General features: G+C 43.4%; 1 protein-coding gene across 5 annotated transcripts in view; it reads left to right on the plus strand.

The window, feature by feature from the left end:
• FILIP1 (filamin A interacting protein 1) overlaps positions 1 to 20,198 on the plus strand; it is a 324,967-nt gene that overhangs the window by 171,214 nt on the left and 133,555 nt on the right. For all 5 annotated transcript variants that reach the window (XR_003855647.1, XM_029595603.1, XM_029595604.1 and 2 more), the window contains exon 3: positions 17,907 to 18,080. Coding sequence is in view for 4 of the 5 variants with exons in the window: in XM_029595603.1 (XP_029451463.1) it covers positions 17,907 to 18,080 (174 nt within the window). In the remaining variant the exon portion in view is untranslated. The remainder of the gene's footprint in view (positions 1 to 17,906; positions 18,081 to 20,198) is intronic.

The raw sequence follows: 20,198 nt of genomic DNA on the forward strand, positions 1-20,198 counted from the left end.
CCCCAGTATAGCACTGTCCCATTGGTTATCCTCCTTCTACCATGTCTTTGAGATGCCAATTAAGTCTATGTCATCATTCACTGAGAAACATTCTAATTCTCCCATCTTACTTCTTAAACTTCTGGCATTAGCATACAAACATTTGAAAGGGTGTTTTTTGTATGTATTTTCATTCTGCTTTTTAATTCATAGGGATAAGTTAGAATTTTTTAGTTCAGGTGAGTTTTTAGTTACAGGTACTTGGACTACTTTTCTTATTATTGGAACCTCACTGTCTGGATGCCCTAATTCTAATGCATCATTACTATCCTTTGAAGATACCTTCCTCCGAACCATGCGCTGTGAGCGACTGTCGCCTTTCCCCTTTGTTCTAGTTTAAAAGCTGCTCTATCTCCTTTTTAAAGGTTAGCGCCAGCAGTCTGGTTCCACCCTTTTTAAGGTGGAGCCCATCCCTTCGGAAGAGATTCCCCTTCCCCAAAAGATTCCCCAGTTCCTTACAAAACTGAATCCCTCTTCCTTGCACCATCGTCTCATCCACGCATTGAGACTCTGGAGCTCTGCCTGCTCCTGGGGACCTGCGCGTGAAACGGACCATTTCAGAGAATGACACCCTGGAGGTTCTGGATTTAAGCTTTCTACTTAAGAGCATAAATTTGGCTTCCAGAACCTCCCACCACATTTTCCTATGTCATTGGGGCCCACATGTACCATGACAGCTGGCTCCTCCCCAGCACTGTCTAAAATCCTATCTAGGTGACGCGTGAGGTCCGCCACCTTCGCACCAGGTAGGCATGTTACCAGGCGTTCCTCACCAACTATGACCAATGTATGGAGAGCTGTGTAAGCTGCAGAGAAGGAGGTGAGGACGTCCAGGAGATGGCTGAACTGAGCTTCAGGGGTGGCAGGAAGCCGAGGTGGCTGATAAACTTAGTTGTGGAGGTGGTAGGGCACCCAGGCCCCAATACCTGAAGACTATCTGAAGCCGGCAAAAGTAAAGAAAATTTGATGACGACACACGTTTCCCACAGACACACCCAATTCCCACCCACATCCACATTCACATCTCCCCTTCCACCCTACTTATACACATTCTATCATGCCACTTCCCACTGAGCCCCCACACACAGGTGCATCAGAATCTGCCAGCAGAGGAAGGGAAAATGTCTCATTCTGCTATACCATAATGGGAGAATTTTAAAGTAACTTATAAGGATAAAGCAGTCTTTTACACTCAAAAGTGGCCTTTTCTTTCTTGCGGGGCGTCGAAAGGAACCAAGTGCTGTAGTCCAATTGAAGCAGATTAAACATCTGGGACCCATATACACAATGGGCCGGATTTTAAAAGGGTTATGCGCATAAGGACATCGCCTCCTGTCCCATCTCTTTATAGTTTTCTTAGAAGCCTCTCATGAGGGACTTTCTCAAACGCCTTCTGAAAATACAAATACACTACATATACTAGTTCACCTTTATCCACATGTTTATTAACACCTTCAAAAAAATGAAGCAGATTTGTTAGGCAAGACTTCCCTTGGGTAAATCCATGTTGACTGTGTTCCATTAAACCATGTCTTTCTATATGCTCTACGATTTTGATCTTTAGAATAGTTTCCACTATTTTTCCTGGCACTGAAGTCAGGCTCACTGGTTTATAGTTTCCCGGATCACTTCTGGAGCCCTTTTTAAATATTGGGGTTACATTGGCTACCCTCCAATCTTCAGGTACAATGGATGATTTTAATGATAGTGTTAGAGATCAGCTCCCCCGAGAGGGAGGAGCCAGCAATCCGCTAGTGACTAGCTTCCCCGAGAGGGAGGAGCTAGCAATCTGTTAGAGACAGCCTCCCAAGAGGGAGGAATTTGCAATCTGTTAGAATCTGCTATGGTGATGGGAGAAGCCAGCAGATGGAAATTACCAATGTGTTATGCTTCTGCTCCTGAAGAAGGAGAAGTTAGCAGTCTGTTATGAAATAGGCTGCGGAGTAGCAATCTGTATAAGACCACCCCGCCAGGAAGGTGGAGTTAGCTATCTGTTATGGACCTTGCTTTGGAGTTAGCATTCTGATAGGCTTGGCTCCTGCAGAAGGAGAAGTTCAGCAATCTGTTAGTGTTCTGCTCCCCTCAGAGTGAAGGAGTAGCAACTGTTATGCTTCGTTCCTGTAGAATGATGAACCAGCAACCTATATGATCCCCACAAGGAGATAGCTATCTGATATGGATTGGCTTCCACAGAAAGAATAGTAACACTTAGTAGAAATAGTGAATCCCTGGGCCGGTGGCAGATGACAGCGCCCTCAAGTGGAGATCCTGAGAGGGACCACCGACTAGGCTGGAGTATTGAGACAAACACAGATAGTTCTTTTATTAGACTGGAAGTAGAACCACCAGAGGTGGCAGTAGTGAGTAGATGGGCCCGGGAGGACTTAAGTCCCTCTGATACTGATACCTGGGCCAAGAAGCGGGGAGAAGCCGTGGCTGCAACTGTCCGTCTGAGCTGAAGGGAGTCACCACAAAGGTAGAGAGGGTGGAGCGAGGGCGGAAATAGGCACGAACGCAACAGATAGGTTACAAATTTTAACTAATAGATCAGAAATTTCATTTTTTAGTTCCTTTAGTACCCTAGGATGCATACCATCCGGTCCAGGTGATTTGCTACTCTTTAGTTTGTTAATCTGGCCTACTACATCTTCCCGGTCCACAGTGATTTGGTTTAGTTCATCTGACTCATCTCCCTTGAAAACCATCTCCGGAACTGGTATCTCCCCAACATCCTCATTAGTAAACACGGAAGCAAAGAATTCATTTAGTCTTTCTGCAAGGCCTTATCTTCCCTAAGAGCCCCTTTAACCCCTCAGTCATCTAATGGTCCAACTGACTCCCTCACAGGTTTCTTGCTTCGGATATATTTTAAAATGTTTTTATTATGAGTTTTTGCCTCTCTGGCCAACTTCATTTCAAATTTTCTTTTTGCCTGTCTTATCAGTGTTTTACACTTAACTTGACAATGCTTATGATTTATCCTATTTTTCTTCAGTAAAGTCCCATTTTTCATCTTTATTGGTACCGTGAGGGTGCCTCCATACTCCTGTTTTCATCATTTGATGATGTAACTGTGGTTAACATCACATGAGTCCTATAGATCTTCTTCACACTCTTCTCTCTTCCCAGGAATGAACCCAAATCCATTCCTCTACCAGAACTTATGATAATCTACCCGTGCTCTCTGGTTGAGAGACACCACTCTTCTTCCCTAAATCACATTGAGGCCCTGGGCCCTAGGGCACTCTAGCAGGTAGTAAAAATAAACCCTAGGTAAAAGGGAAAACAAAACTAGAGAAAGGAAGAGTAGAAAAAATGTCCTCTCTGGAAAACAAAGGTTCCCAAATAGACATATTAATGTCTACTTTTTCATACCCAGACCTCATCCTTAGAGGCCCAAAGGTCCTTTCCTAAGAAAACTAAACAAAACAGGAACAAGCATGGTGACATGCTGCCCTTACAAAGGATAACTAAAAAGTCCACACCCTAAAATGGTGACACTGGGTTTATACTCTGAAGCTCATCTCTATTTCTATGTGTCTGGTTTCTGTCCTGCCTCTTGTATCCCTGATTGGTCCAGCAGGAGCCAGCCCTAATTAATCAGCTTATTTCAGTCCTTTCTCTGGTGTGCTTCTTGCTGGTTAACTACAGGAATGTTATCTCTTCTTAAGTTCTGTACCAGTTTCTTGTCCAGTCTGTTCTTTTTTTCATATTTCTGTCTCCTACATGGGGGAGCTAAAACCCACAATAATACCACTCCTATTCCCCCTATGATAATGGGACATTCCTCTTAGTAGGAACCCATAGTGTTCTCTACACATACTTTGTATAAATTGCACTGCTAGAATTTTTACTAAATTATTGGAACTCTCTTAATATCTAGTATTAACACTTTTAATAAAACGTTACCGGAACCATGTGGGGTTCTTTTTAGAGAAAATATTTCCAGTAATTTAAAAATATATTTCAATTAATCATTTGGGAGAACAATTTTCAATCCACTCATGCACAGAGGGCCTGATTTTCAAAAGCATTTACATGTTTAAAACTGGGTTTTACTTTTATAAACTAATTTTACCTGTGTAAGTGGGCTTTTGAAAATTGCTACACTATATGCCATTAAATTATCAAAAGGTTTTATCCATGTTAAGTGCACTTAACATGGGTATATGGCTTTTGAAAATTTCTTCTATTGTATGTTACATTTACATGCATAACTCCTTTGAAAATTCACCTGATAAATAGCAATTTACAAGTATAATTTGCCAGTCTGAAAATTGCCATCTCCAGGAATGTGACTTTTAACCACATTTAGAAGAGGCATTCCCGGGGGGAGGAAGGGGATGTTTAGGTTGGGAAGGAAAACAAGACACACAGATTATAGCAGGTACTGTACTATTGAATAAATCTCCTTTCCAAGGCTTCGGTCTTCTTTCCTGTTTTTTTTCACATCTGTGACTACCTTAGACCGACTATCGCTTTACTTTTTCGGTCCACACAAATTATAGGCCTCATTTTCTAAAATATTTACATGCTTAAAACTGGATTTAAATGCACTTTACCCGTGTAAGTGGGCTTTTGAAAATTGCTACAGTGTATGCCATTGAATTACCCATAGGCACATTAACAGATGAATTTTCTATGGAGTTACGTGCATAAATGTATCTTTCTATCATAGAAGTTTTCAAAAACCGTTTACTCACATAAAATGCATTTATGCGAGTAAATCCTATGGTCAATTCAATGCCATATAATGTAGCAATTCTCAACAGCCCACTTACTGGAATAAAGTTCATTTACTTGAGTAAACCCAGTTTTATGTATCTAAATGCTTTTTAAAATCAGGCCCTAAGTGCACTTAATGTGGGTAAATGAGCTTTTGAAAATTTCTACAATAGTATGTTATAATTATAATTTCTATAATAGTATGTTATATGTTATCATTCAGCCACTAGAGAATGGGCCTTCTCGACACCGATGTGGTGTTATAATCCAATAAAAAACTTCACAGCATAAAAATGCACAGTAGACATAGACGGGGTGAAAAGTAGCCCTTTCAAAATACATCAGATAAACCTTAAGAAGCCTCTGAGTTAGGTGCACAATTAGTAACGCTGCTATTTAAGAAGTCCCGCAATTGCTCTGCATTAACAAAATAAATGTATTAGCATTCAATTTAATTATACATGTGCATGGATAGCATAGCAAAACCTAGTGCCTAGAGGCTGAGCTTCAAGGCGCATATCCAGAAAAGCTTTATGCCATTCTTGTGTAGCTCTGGCTAAGTCAGGAAATATCCTGACTAAACCACCATGAAAGGAAACATTTACATTTTTTAAATAAGACTTCATCACCAGGCTTAGATCCTGCTCAGAAAAGAAGAAAACCAACACTGTAGACCTCTCAGTTAATTCCACAGCTGAATTTTCCAAATACGCAGATAGATTAGAAAGATCCACTGCATTTTGAGAAGATCCTGACTGATCAGAACCCTGCTTATAAGGATAAAACAAATATTTATTAAAGGCAGGAATCTTATCAGGTGGAATTTTCAAAATTTCAAGAAAATATCTCTTGAGCGTATCATAAGGCAATTCACCAAGATCTTTAGGAAAATTTATGAATCTCAAATTTAAATGCCTTAAATGTTTTTTCATGGATTCTGACCTTCTTAGAGAAGACAAATGCTCACGGATAATAGAGGCATTAGCGGCCTGTAAACCTTTAATATCATTCCCTAAAACTTGAATGGAGGTTGTTTGGCCCATTTTTGTCTGCCCTCCCTGCTAGGGGTGAGGAATCAGAAGGTTAATATGGGCCAAACCTTCCAGGTGCTTGTCCCCAAGTTTTACTCTAATTAGAATTTTCTCTTAATTACCTGAACTTGATGGACAAGAAGAGATACACATAAAGCTAATTTGTACAATTTAGTAAAATGTATCCAATAGCCAGCAAATATCTTAGTGCATATAAAATCAATCTCACTTAGGGGTAGATTTTATAATGTGTGCGTGTGCATACATGTGTGCACGCTTCCCGGCACGCACACATGGATGCACTGATTTTACAACATGCGCACACTGGCATGCATATGTTATAAAATCCAAGGGCCACACACACATGCACGCTGGATTTTATAATCCATGCACGTTTGTACGGGTGGCACATGCAGGGGGGGGGGGGGGAGAAATTATGCAACCTCCATGGGCAACGAGATCGGGCCTCTCCCAGTTCCCTCCCAGTTTGCTCCAATTAAGGAGTGGACTGGGAGGGAACTTTTCAACCCACCTAACTGACCTTCCTCCCTTTTCCTCTCTCCTTCCTGCCCCCTATCCCTATCCTATCTAACCTCAAATTTTTTATTTTACTTCTTGCTCCTCTTCAGGAGCAGTAGCAACCTGCGTGCGCTGGCAGGCTGCCGTCCCACACTTTCCTAGCACAGCGACAAATGGCCGCTGTAACGGCCACCTCCAACCCCCACCCCCCTGGACCTCCCCTTTCTCTGGGCCTGGCACTTCTGCGTGTAAACGGGGTTACGCATGTGTCAGGCCCATTTAAAAATGTGTACAGCGCACACAAGGCCTGGCCACACACGTAACCACCATTTTTTATGTGTGTGGCCGTTTTAAAATTCGGCTGTTAGTGTTTAATAGTTAATGATTATTGCCAGCGCTTACTTCCTGGGGAGAAAATGCTATGGCTCCTACCAGTTGCAAGATATCTCTGAGTACTTATCTCCAAGGTTCATCTTACACAATAGGTTCCTTTTATCCTGTGTGAGTATGTGCCATGTAGCACATAGTCGCTAGTCAGTCTTTGTTACATTCCCCAATGTCCATCCTGAATCTGTTCATACTGATTCTTTATTGCTGACCATATCCTTTCCTACAGTTTTCTCTTTAGCTGTTTCTGGAAAAAACCAGGTTTTTTTTATATCCCCCTTTCCTCTGGGTACAGAATTCAAATCCTGCCCCCCGCACTGCATACTGTGGCACTCTGGCTGCTAACTCAAAGCACATGTCCTCCAGGCCTCCTCAGAATTCCATATGTTGCTATTCTTTTTCATGCCTGTATGTTTTGTCCACCAATGTCTTTCTGTCCAGTGAAACAGAACTGGCCAGGCCCTACCACACAAGGATTAGCAAGGATTAGTCATTCTTTGGATGCTTACAGCTGTGCTGGTCTCTTACAGCTATGCACATTTCTACAAGGTTGAGTGTTCCAGAAGAATTTGCTGATAATTGTTAGCAACAGAATCCAGTTTCTGGGAAATAGTCTCCAATCATCGGGACTGATCATTGAATTTTTGGAACAAACCTGCAATCAAATCCCAAGTGGACTCCAAAGTGACCAATGCTGGTTTAATAATTCCAAATGAGGGCCAAAGAGCCATACACTAACCTTCTAAGATGGTCCGAGCCTCAGATTCCCCGCCAGGAACTCCAGGGACGAAACTCCACCAGCAGCAACTTCCTCTGCAGGATGTGCAAAATGCAGAGGTTTACAATAACTTGGCCCTTGGCCAGACAAGATGCCGACATCTACCTCCATGTGGGACTGTAGAATGAGGTCATCATCCAGCACTTCAGCGAGATCGGTGCCGCGCTGGGTGGAAGCAAGCAACAGGGTTCTAAAAGAGAGAGAGAATTCCCCAGGTGACCACAGAGCTTCTCTCTCTGTTCCACCAACAGGGCTCGAAGTCCATGAATCTGGGGTAGGGACAGCAAATTCAGTGATCGAGTGCTAGTTCATCGGGAGTGAGGATTCAGAAGGCATGTAATAGGTTTTTAAATTGGCGCTATAAGTCTTATTTAAACCTTTTCAACCTAGAACTGGCTCAGGATTAGGGCTACATACTGCCCTATGGAGGACCTGGGATTGATTCCTTGGTCAAGTCTTCTGTTCTCTGGCCCTACTTGGGTTTAAAGCCAGGGTATAGGTGGTCAACAGGGACTGAAGACAGATCCATAGTTTGCAAATAGTTGTTCACTGCTAAGCAAGTTATCTCACTATCTTAGCAATCAGGGTCCTGAAACTGTAGGCAACAGCAAGGTCAGGGTCAGGCTGAGATCAGAAGCCAAGGGAGTCCAGAATAAGACAGAGTGCAGGCAACAATCCAGGACAGGTGAAATAAGAACAAAGTGGACAAGAGGCTGGTACAGAACTTAAGAAAAGATAATATTCCTGTGCTTCACCAGCAAGAAGCACACCAGAGGAAGGACTGAAATATGCTGATTAATCAGGGGTGGCTAATGCTGGACCAATCAGGGCTACAGGAGGCAGGACAGAACACAGACACATAGAGACAGAGATGAGCTACTTGGAAGGCATCCAACATTAGATGGTAGATAACTCAATCAAATAAGGGAGAAAGTGAAAAGGTTCAGGGCATCAGTTCAAAACATGCTGTTGGCAGATTTTGACAGGCCCAAACTACAGTTCCATCAAATTGTCAGGATATGACACTGAATGAGCAAGGGGAAGACCTGTTGATTGATGAAAGGAAGAGGCCCAGCCCATGATGCTGCTGAAACACTGTGGGTGGGAAAAGAGAAGAGAAATTAGAGACCTGGCTCATTCTTCTGAATATGCAGAGGAAACTGGGGAGAAGTACATATGCCACTACAGGAACCAGCCAACCTGTTACAGATGTGGGTCTCAAGAGGAGACAAATACTTCATCATAATCATGAGAGACTTTTGACCTCTGTACATATAACCATGACCTGGTCCTTGCTCTAAAGCTTGCTCTATGTCTTCCACTGATAAATAGCTTGCATTAGACCCTGTACTTCTAAATTACTATATGAGAGGGAAGAAGCCAAGAGAACATTTTTACTGGTGGAAGAAACTTTTCTGGTCTGCCCTTTATTCCCAGAAGCACATGCAGCAGACCACAGCTCCTTAAAGCCCAAGGTCTTTCTCATTCAATTTACAGATTATTTGCTGGAATCTGGAGTTGTTCTGCTTCTCTTACGGATGTATCTGCTCAGCTGTTGTTACGAACCCGGTCACTAGACTAGTGACCGGGCGCTTACCTCTTCCGTGCGCGCTGCAAACCGCCGGGTTCGGGGCCCTCCACGCTGCTCGGCAGCGGCGTCTCCACGAGGGAGACGCCGCCGAAGACTCCTCCCCTCAGCGAGGGAACGCGCGCGGGGGCCAGCGTTTTCTGCTGTCAGCACCCGGATGTGCTGACACGCCCCCCCGTGACGTCAGACGCCGACCGGGAGATTTAAACGGGGCACTTTCGTTTCCAAAGTGCCTTGCAACGAGGTTCCTTCATAGAAGAGCTAGTTGCCATCTTTCCTGCCGGTTACTGTTCCCCGCTGACTGTCTGCCTGCCTGTTTGACTCCTGCTTGGTTCCTGGACTTCTGCTTGCCTTGTGATTCGACTCCTGCTTGTCTTCTGCCTGCCTTGACTCCGGTCCGTGACTCTGACTCCTGCTTGTCTTCAGCCTGCCTTGACTCCGGTCCGTGACTCCGACTCCTGCTTCAGCCTGCCTCGACTCCGGTCCGTGACTCCGACCCCTGCTTGCTTGCCGCCTGCCTAGACTCTGGTTCGTATTCTACTCCTGGGTTTCTTCGTCCTCACCTAAGTCCCAGCGGTCCGGGTTCCTACGGGCTCCTCCTGGGGGGACCTCGGACTTCCAGGGTGAAGACTCCTAAGTCCTAGCAACCTGGGCTCCCACAGCTCCTCTGGAGGAGTCACGGGTTTCCAGGTGAAACTCCAATTGTCCAGTGGGAGTTCTGCCTCCCGACTGTTCCCTCGGGTCAGTCGGCCTAAGGATCCACTTCCGGTTTTCGTCCATCACAACAGCTGTACTCTTAGCTCATTCGTAGTGTGTTCACGTATATCTTTAGGACCATGACATGTTGGTGACATAAACAGGAGACTGTGTGCCTGTGTCCTCTCTGGTAGGGTGAGCAGGATTCAGGAATTACATGGAGACAGTTGCATTTTGACCCTGCAGCAAGTATCACTCATCAAGCTCAACATGAATGATCCCTGACAGTGTAAGAATATTGGATGAATGATTAATCTCAGAGGATGCTTTCTAAGCATCTTAAATTTCTTAGGGCAGTCATCAATGGGGGAGATCAAGAAAAATGTTTTGATTAGCAAGGTTTCCAGAAATAGGATCATTAGAAGGAAATGAATTAGTCATTGATATGATCATCTTGCTGGTTCAGAAGCTTCTGTGACCTTAGCTGATGTGGGTTGTGGTAACATACACAGCAGCTGTTACACTTAGTATAAGTTGAAGCAGCTGTGAAATAACGTCCTAAGTAAAGCAAATGTTTTCATAACCACAGTTTGGCAGTTACCTTCTGATCATTTATTTGCAAACTTTGATCCTGCTTAGAATGGAGCTTCACATGTGTAATCCTAATAAAAAAAAAAAAATCTTCTTTGATGAAAAATGTAGCTTGAATAAGTAGAAAGCTATGCACACTTCCCCTCCCCCTCCACCCTGAGTCTGAGGTTCTTGGATAGCTCAGCAGGCATTATTTCAATAATAAAATCTGTGTGATCGGCTAATCCTGTACCAGCTACACCCACCATCCCATACAGCAGATTACACATGGATGTATGGGAATTTAAAAAAAAATTGTATAATGAATAAACTTGGCAAGTTGTAATTCTCATTAAAAAAACAGGAGCTGAAGATGCTGGCTATAGGAAAGCAAATGAAAGATCTATACATAATTTGCCCATAGTGCTTTGGCAATCCTTGTATCTCAAGTTTAACCTGCTCTCTGCCTGTCTCCATATCCTTGACCCCATCTAAGCTTCCTGAGAAGCTTTGAAGTGTATCAGATAATGGGGCATTATTTTGTGGTATTACAAGCTCCCTCTAAAAACTAGGTTGAGGCTATAAAAGTTATTTCAATTCAATTATATCCTAACCCAAGTCTCTAGAGGGCACACAATTAGTTGAAGCTGGCAACAAGTGCCAGGAAGTCTTTGAAGTGAGAAAAAGCAGGGTTTTGTGCAAGGAGTTGAGAGAACTAAAATTGCACTAATGTTTCTGGACAGTAGATTGTCTCATTGTCCTACAGGTACTGATGAAGCATTAGGATTGGTACGAACGACCTCATTCTCTCTTCCTTTAATGCAGCAGCAAAAGCATAAACCACCACCACAGAAAGCAGGATTTTTGTTGTTTTGGTTGAGCCCTTGACCGCAGCATGCCTTAACGCCAGCTCCCAGTGCACGTTGGCCATGCGGGAATTTTTGAATTGCGCGCTAATAGCCTCATCTATATGGAATTTACATGTGATAAGTACTATTAGCTACGCACCGGTTTGGACGCGCATTTTGGAAGCGCTACCGATATATTTTTGGAATTACACTTTTTTGAATACTTAACCAACACAAAATGGCATCTATTCATCCTCACCTTGGCTGGAAGTATTTGATTTCTTTCCTTTAGAATAAAATCAGGTTTCTTTGTCCATTTGCTCTGACTAGTTTCTGGTGAATTGGTTCTGTAAGTTATATCGTTACAGCGTCTCTTTTACTCCTCCGTCTTGGATTTGGCTTGGCAGCTTTTTGCCTCTATAACTGATTGCTGAACTTATAATATTTTGAATATGACTTGGGGGTCTTCTCCCCTCCCCCCTCCTGAGACTAATTAAGATGATAAGAGATCGCAGCTGGGATGCGAAATACGGCCATGTCGGGGTTCCTTGTTCAATAAGGGTATTATATTTTCAAAAGGTTCCTTTGTTACCTTTAATCCAATAAAATTGCGGACTCACACATTGAACACTGTTTTATTTACCTTTTGAGTCACACATTTTCTCTTTGCTATTTCCAGCAGACCAGCATAGCCAAGGTACAATTCAGTTCTTGACTAGCATGAATTTGGTTCTAGAAAATTTCATAGTAACAGATCCCTTCTTTTATCCAGTACCAATTTTATTCATTGAGGTTTTGACTGTAGAATTTCCTATTAGGGATGTGAATCATTTTTTGACAATTTAAAACAATCGTCAGATATATTTTAAATCGTCAAAAATCGTTAGAGCCGCGATACAATAGCAATTCCCCCGATTTATCGTCAAAAAATCGTAAATCGGGGGAGGGGGGAGGGCGGGAAAACCGGCATACCAAAACAACCCTAAAACCCACCCCGACCCTTTAAAACAAATCCCCCACCCTCCCGAACCCCCCCAAAATGTTTTAAATTACCTGGGGTCCAGTGGGGGGGTCCCGGCGCGATCTCCCGCTCTCGGGCCATGGCTGCGTTAATAGAAATGGCACCGGTCGTATGACATAGTGAGGGCAAAGGTAGCGCTGGCGCCATTTTGAATATTGGCAATACGGCCCGAGTGCAGAAGGTCACTCCCGGACCCCCGCTGGACTTTCGGCAAGTCTTGTGGGGGTCAGGAGGCCCCCCCAAGCTGGCCAAAAGTCCCTGAGGGTCCAGCGGGGGTCCGGGAGCGATCTCCTGCACTCATGACGTCGGGTGACAGGAACCAAAATGGCGCCAGTGCTACCTTTGCCCTGTCATATGGTAAGGGCAAAGGGCCACCGGCACCATTTCTATTAACGCAGCCGTGGCCCGAGAGCGAGAGATCGCGCCGGGACCCCCCAACTGGACCCCAGGTAATTTAAAGCATTTTGGGGGGGTTCGGGAGGATGGGGGATTTGTTTTAAAGGGTCGGGGTGGGTTTTAGGTTTGTTTTGGTGTGCCGGTTTTCCCGCTGATTTACGATTTGACGATTTTTTAACAAAAAAACCCATGACGATCAGATTTCCCTCCCCCCCAGCCAAAATCGATCGTTAAGATGATCGATCACACAATTCACATCCCTATTTCCTATATGTTAATTCTACTAGATATTACAGCAGCATTTGACACCCTGAATCATAAACATTCTTCTTGCACATCTTATAGAAATTGGAATATCTGGATCTGTACATTCCTGGTTCAGTTCATATCTCAGTGACCAAACACAACAAATTAGAATAACGTCTCCGGTTTCCTCCTGGCATCCAGTTCCAACAAGCATACCCCAAGGATCAGCCTTCGCAGCCTCTCTCTTCAATATATACTTCTCACCATTATGCCATTTACTTTCCTAGGTCTCTCATAGAGATTATATACTGACAACATACAGTTTTATTTTCAATTCAAGTCATCCTGGTCCACTACCATTCATTTTGCCTCACTTTGGCCTGGATTTATCAAAATGCACTAAATATCGCATGCGATAGGAAAAGGTGTGTGTTTTATGGTAATAAGCAGTTTATTGCAATTTGCGCTAATACCTATGTGAAGCGCTATCTTAGTGCAAATTGCGATAATTTTTTCGCACTTTGCAATAAGTGCCAGAATTGATGTATTTCCTACATACAACCACTGGGGGGGCCATGTTTAAGCTCCTTGTTGTGTCCTTCGGTCGCAGATGGCTGCGACTGCTCTGCCTCACCTCTTTTTTGCCTTTCTCCTCCTCCATGGGTAAGATGGCTGCCTCCAGTGCCAAGTGCCGAAACCCTCGGCATCTCCAACTCAGCATGGGCATCCCCATCTGCCATGCTCCTTCCTGTGGCCTCCAGGGCACACACGCATGCTGCCTATGCTTATCAAGACGTCATGGCGGGAACCTCGGGGGCGTCCCCACCGCATGACGTCAATACCTCCGAGTATTTTAGCCTCTGTTCAGCTCACAATGAACGAGTTAGCAAGGACTTTGGTTTAGCTACTCTGACCGCTTCTAAGCTGCATGCTTAGACTCCTCGCTACCATCTGGGGTATCTCGCTGCTGAAGAAACTCTGGGCACCCGCTCCTCGGGGGCCTCTTGTTTCCTACTATCCTTTGGGGTTTTCTACTACTAACTAGACAACCGCTCCTCGGGGGTCTCTCTCTTCTTTTCAGGATCTCCTGTGCCTCTAGGTACTCGCTCCTCGAGGGCCTATCCTGCGCAGAGCTTCCTGCATCACGGACCTCCAGTCCCACCTATACCAACTACCAGGAGGATTCCTGCACTACTCTTCAGTGAGTACCTCTATGATCCAGCTCTCCATTTCCACCCATCAGGTTCGGCTTATCCTGCTCTGCGGAACACTACCAACCTTGTACATCTGGGTGAGTCTACTCCATCTGAGGCTATCTGAACGTATTGGCACCTTGCTGGACTTCAGTGCTATCTCTTCCTGCGCTTCTACCATCTATCTACGGCAGTACAATAAAGCTTTCCATCATCAGTGTCTGTTCTCTGAGTCTAGCCTATCGCTGTGGTTCCCCACGGGGCCCCTCCCCGTGGGAGGAGACATCACCACTGCGACTAAGAGTCCACACTATGCCAAAACCCAACAGATTGCTAACCCCATGGATTTGGCTCAGCTCGTGGCCTTGCAGGCCATTCCTGGCCTAGCCCAGCAGATCATTGAGCAACAGAAGTCTCTGGAAAGCCTAGCTACTGCCTTCAATCAGTTGCATGCTCAACTGAATTCTTCAGCAACTTCAGTGAAAGAATCACTGTCTCCAGTGGTAACCATTAAGACCACTGTTCCTTTATCCACACCTACCCACTTCATGGGCGAAGCTAAAATGTGTAGAGGGTTTATTAATCAATGCAGCATGCATTTCTCTTTACAGCCTACCCTCTTTCCCACAGAAGCATCCAAGACCACTTACATCCTATCTTTTCTAGAAGGACGAGCCTTGGCTTGGGCTTCACCACTTTGGGAACGTGAAGACCCTATCCTGAATGACCTACCAGGATTTCTAAAACTCTTCAAGTCTGTCTTTGATGACCCGGCTCGCCAGACCGTCTCTGGATCTGCTTTGCTTAATCTCCAGCAAGGTAATAAGCCGCTCATAGACTATATGATCGAATTCAAGACTTTAGCATCCGAACTACATTGGGACACTGGATGTCTACGTGCTATCTTCATGGAGGGCCTCAGCTTTTGCTTAAAGGATGAATTGATGGCTCGTGAATTGCCCGATACCCTTGAGTCTCTGATGGAACTGGCTGGGAGAATTGATCGCCATATTTGAGACCGAACTCAGGAAGCTAACAGTCCATAAAAGACCACTGCAGGGGTTAACCGTCCTAAACCTGTGCCTATTGCCTCAAGTATACCGTCAGCTCCCTTAGAAGAGGAAGAGCCTAGGCAACTAGGCCGAAGCCATTTAACTTCCAAGGAGAGACGTTTTCGTAAATGCATGGGGTTATGCATGTACTGTGGCCAATCAGGCCATGCCATCCAAACCTGTCCCAACTGTCCGGAAAACTGACAGGCCTAGGATCTGCAGGAGGACTTCTCCTAGGTCTCATCTCTCCTACTCCGCCACTATCACTACCAGTCTCTCAAATTTCAGACTCTCACTCTCAGCGACTCCGGAGCTGGAGATAATTTTATCTTGAAACGCTTGGTAAAACATCTGCGGATTCCTACCACACCTATAGCAATTAAGCCATTGCTGTTATCCTCTATCCATGGGGAACTGCTTCCTGGAAAAGTTTCATTAAGTACCCAGGCTATTGGCCTGTGCACCAGAGCTCTACACTCTGAATCCATCTCATTTCTCATATTGGAAAAGGCCATGCACCCGGTGGTACTTGGACTGCCTTGGCTACAAGATTATATGCCATAATTTAATTGGGCCACGTTGGAATTGTCCGGGTGGGGGCCTGACTGTCATGGTAGGTGCCTCGCAGAAGTTTTACCGCTCATCTGCATGCCCACTACCCCATCGTTACCTGGCTTACCTCCTCAATACGCCTCTTTCTAGGATGTTTTCTCAAAACAAGCAGAAGATATACTTCCACCGCAAAGGGTTTTTGACTGTGCTATAAACTTGAAATCCAATTTGGAACCTCCCAAAGGAAGAGTTTACCCTCTTTCTGTAGCTGAGACTAAGGCCATGTCCACCTACATTCAAGAGAACCTTCAGAAAGGATTCATCAGACCTTCCAAGTCCCCTGCTGGTGCAGGCTTCTTTTTTGTAGGGAAGAAAGATGGCACCTTACGCCCCTGCATTGACTACAGGGATCTGAATGAGATTACCATCAAGGACAGGTATCCTCTGCCCTTAATTTCTGAATTGTTTGATAGGCTCTAAGGAGCCAAGATATTCTCCAAACTGGACCTTAAAGGAGATTACAACTTGGTGCGTATTCGAGAAGGAGATGAATGGAAGACTGCTTTTAACACTTGCGATGGACAATTCAAATATCTCATCATGCCCTTCGGTTTGAGTAACGCACCTGCAGTCTTTCAAAATATGATGAACGACATAGATATACATAGTAGTATATCTCGATGATATACTGATCTTTTCCCAAGATCTGCCAACTCATCAAGAGGATGTCAAGAAAGTCTTAAGGCGCATGCGAAAATGCCATATAGCACTTTGATAAAAGACCCTCTTTATTCTCCATAAAGGTTGGCTTTTTTTTTGTTTTTTTACTATAACCTCCAGACCTACAATGCAAAACTCTCTCCTTTCTTATTTACATATCAAAAAAGACATCAAAATGTTTAATCCATTGGGTCCTAAATTTTTTAAGAGGCTGCCCTCTAAATAGGATACTGGGACATAATGGGTTAAAAAGGCACTAAAAAACATTCCTATTTAAGGCAGTCTTTTCTGTAACATCTTAACCTCTCGCTTTACTGCAGCTGCAGTTTAACCTTCAACATGAGGGTTGAATTGCAACTGTAACTGGGCCTGCAGTATGGGACTCTCTCCCTTCTTGAAAGACACCAAAGAGTTTAAAATGGCACTAAAAACATTCCTATTTGTCGGCCTTTTCTGTAACATCTTAACGTCTCGCTTTACTACAATCACAGTTTAATCTTCAACATGATTAATTGCAATTATGGTTTTCTTATAAAAGTAGGTTATTTGTTTACTGAAGAATGTGTATATTACTTTCTACCCTGCCCTGAACACTGGAGAACGCAGGAAATAAGTGATGTTAATTAAATAAATATATATATAGTATATTTCAGTACCACAAACTAAAAGGAAATGCCCAGTGATACTTCACTTTCAATGCATATCCAGCATAGCTCTCTGCTTCAACGGCAGGAGGAATGAAGATAAGTGGATCTATATTCAGACAATAACCAACAAGGACTGAATTACATAGTCTGGGTAGACAAATAACCATGGGTGTAGCTTGCTTATTGTGGCAGTTGCTACCCCTAACTAATTAAGCTAGATATTTCACTTAGAAGCAGCTCTAACACTGCTCTCTACATTAATGGTGGGGGTGGAAGGGAAATAGAACCAAAAGCTTACTAAGAGCCAAGAGTAACAGATAAGTATGAGAAAAAAAAAGTGCGAAGCTTGCTGGGCAGACTGGATGGGCCGTTTGGTCTTCTTCTGCTGTCATTTCTATGTTTCTATGTGTATCTCCCATGGGATGTACTGGAAGATGGACCATTATATGGAGACAAATTATTGCACGCAGAGAAAATTCTAGCCAGTTCACCCTAAGATTAAGAAAGAAGGGAAGAAGGGAAAAGGGAAAGGGAGCTTTAACTGGTTTGGATGTCTGAGGCATTAGTGGCAGTTCCAATCTGATACACTATGGTCGACTGCACAGAAAGGCTGCTGTCATGCAGACTGATTCATCCCACCAGATGACCGCAAAATTATGTGTAGTTTAATATTAGCATGTTTCCTCTTCTGCTTGATGCTTTCTTAGCAACTCATGGCTCATCCAGCTCAGTTAATCTCTAATTGGCAAACCCTTATCAAAAGCACTGCAAATGCTTAGTGAGCTGACCAGTAGCCTTGAAGAACACACACACAATACCATTTCAGCTGTAGTAAACAATGATTGGATTGTGGGGTTGATAGCTGCTTGCTTAACTGTATCAAATTATATTGCCACAGGCCAGAGAGGATGTTATCCACATGCTGAAGACAGAGAAGACCAAACCTGAAGTCTTGGAAGCTCACTATGGCTTTTCAGGTCCAGAGGATGTCTTGCGAGAACTATATGGGGATGCCCTTCTTGCTAAAGAAAAATCCTTAGGAGAAGATGTCTATGAAATACCAATGGCAGAGGTAATCATCAGCACTGTAATTTTGTTAAGGGAAAATGGATGGGGAGGGGGATGGGGATGAATTCATGGTGAGAAGTTATAAAAGTCATGGAGCTCAGCATTAAGAATCCTGAAAAATTAAAGATGCAATTTTTGCAACTAAATTGCATGTATTGTGTTAAGATATCCTTGAAAGTAAATTTGAAAAAAAAATGGCTCTTGGAAAGAAAAGAGAATCTTTTTATAAACACTAGAGTTTTATTGCACCACCAAAAACACATGAGGAACGAGAAATCCATCTGGCTAAAGGACAGAATACAGATTAGGTCTAAATGCGCAATTTACCCAATGGAAAAATGTAAATTGCTGCATTCCCAGGGATTGTATTGGGGCCAATTTTTAAAATGTGTTAATTAATGATTTGGAAAAAGTTGCAATGAGAGGCAATCAAATTTGCAGATGACAAAAAATGTATTCAAAGTAGTTGAAATACAAACAGACTGAATTACAGGAGGACCTCGTGAGGCTGGAGAACTCTGTAGGTAAATGGCAAATGAAATTCAGTGTGGACAAATGCAACGGGATGCACTTTGGGAAAAATAATCCTAACTAATCATACACAATGCTGGGTTCCACCTTAAGAGTTACCCCTCATAGAAAGGACCTTAGCGTCAATGTAATCATTGAAATTTAATTTATGATTTCTTTTTCACTTTTCCTTTTTCACTTCAAAGTAGATAACAATAAGAATGGATTGCAATGGAGATAAGAGTTATCGTTGAATTCAGGGGTTATATGTGTAGATATGAAGCAAGTAATTTTCAAAACCATTTGTGCACATTAACTTCAGTTTTATGCATATGAATGGTTGTACCAAAATAGACAGGGCTCTGTGCACATAAAAGCCTATTTGTAACCTATTTACACATGCATTTATACATGAACTGCAGAGGGATTTTGGGGTGGAGCCTAGACTTATGCACCTATTTTAAAAAGTGTGTGTGTAAATTACATCGCACAAGTTACACCTTTCAAAGAGCAGTTGTAACTTTGTGTGAGGTAATGTGTGCACATACCTGGGGCACTTTCTCAAGCATTTTCAGAGCTAACTTACATCCATAAGTTCATTTTGAAAATACTTGGTAAAGTGTATGGAGGTAATTTTAAAAGGAATTACAGGTGTAAATGTAACATACCATCAAAGCAATTTTCAAAAGCCATTTACTCGAGTAAAGTGCACTTATGCAAGGAAATCCTACGGACAATTCAATGGCATATATTGTGGCAACTTTCAAACGACCACTTACATGAGTAAAGTGCATTTGCTTTTTAAAATCATGTCCAATGTGCATGCAAACTTTACTACTATCCAGGTGGTTTGAAAAATTACCCTCTCCAGGATGAAAATCTATGCATATCATTATGGTAATTAACAAGGAGAATCAATATATGTCCTTAGGGAATGCCAAATGGGGATGAAAGGCTTAGCTAAGGCTGTTTACCTGCTTGGTTGGCCTATAGGGTAGGTTAGGAAGGTCCATGACCTTGCTGGATGAAGACTGACATTTTCAGATGGTGACAAAATGCCATATAGTCATTGGTGACCACTGAAGGTCCTGGATCTGTTTTTCTTTTGAGAGAATCTTGACAGAAGGAGTCGATAGACATTGGGGTAGATTTTAAAAGGGTGCACGTGGGCATACATGTGCGAGCGCTACCCAGCGCGCACACATGTACGCCCGATTTTATAACATGCGCGCAGAGGCGCACGCATGTTATAAAATTCGGGGTCGGCGCGTGCAAGGGGGTGCACAAGTTCCTGCAAGAAAAGTCTCTAAATAATTATTAGCCAGGTTCTTGGGGAAAGCCGCTGCTTATTTCTGGAATGAGCAACAAAGAATGGATCTACTTTTTGGGATTTCAACTTAGCCACTGTCTGAGATGGGCCGATGGACTTTCAGTCTGACTCAGTCTAGTACTTTTCACCTTCTAACAGAGTGGAGAAATAGCCTAGAGATTAAAGCAGCAAACTAAGCCATAGGGAAACCCAAGTTCAAATCCAGCTGCTGCTCCTTGTGACCTTGGGCAAGCCACTTCACCCTGTATTGTCTCAGGTACAAATGTAGGGGGTCATTCACTG

Source organism: Rhinatrema bivittatum, chromosome 3, assembly GCF_901001135.1.
Source record: "Rhinatrema bivittatum chromosome 3, aRhiBiv1.1, whole genome shotgun sequence".
Lineage (NCBI taxonomy): Eukaryota > Metazoa > Chordata > Amphibia > Gymnophiona > Rhinatrematidae > Rhinatrema > Rhinatrema bivittatum.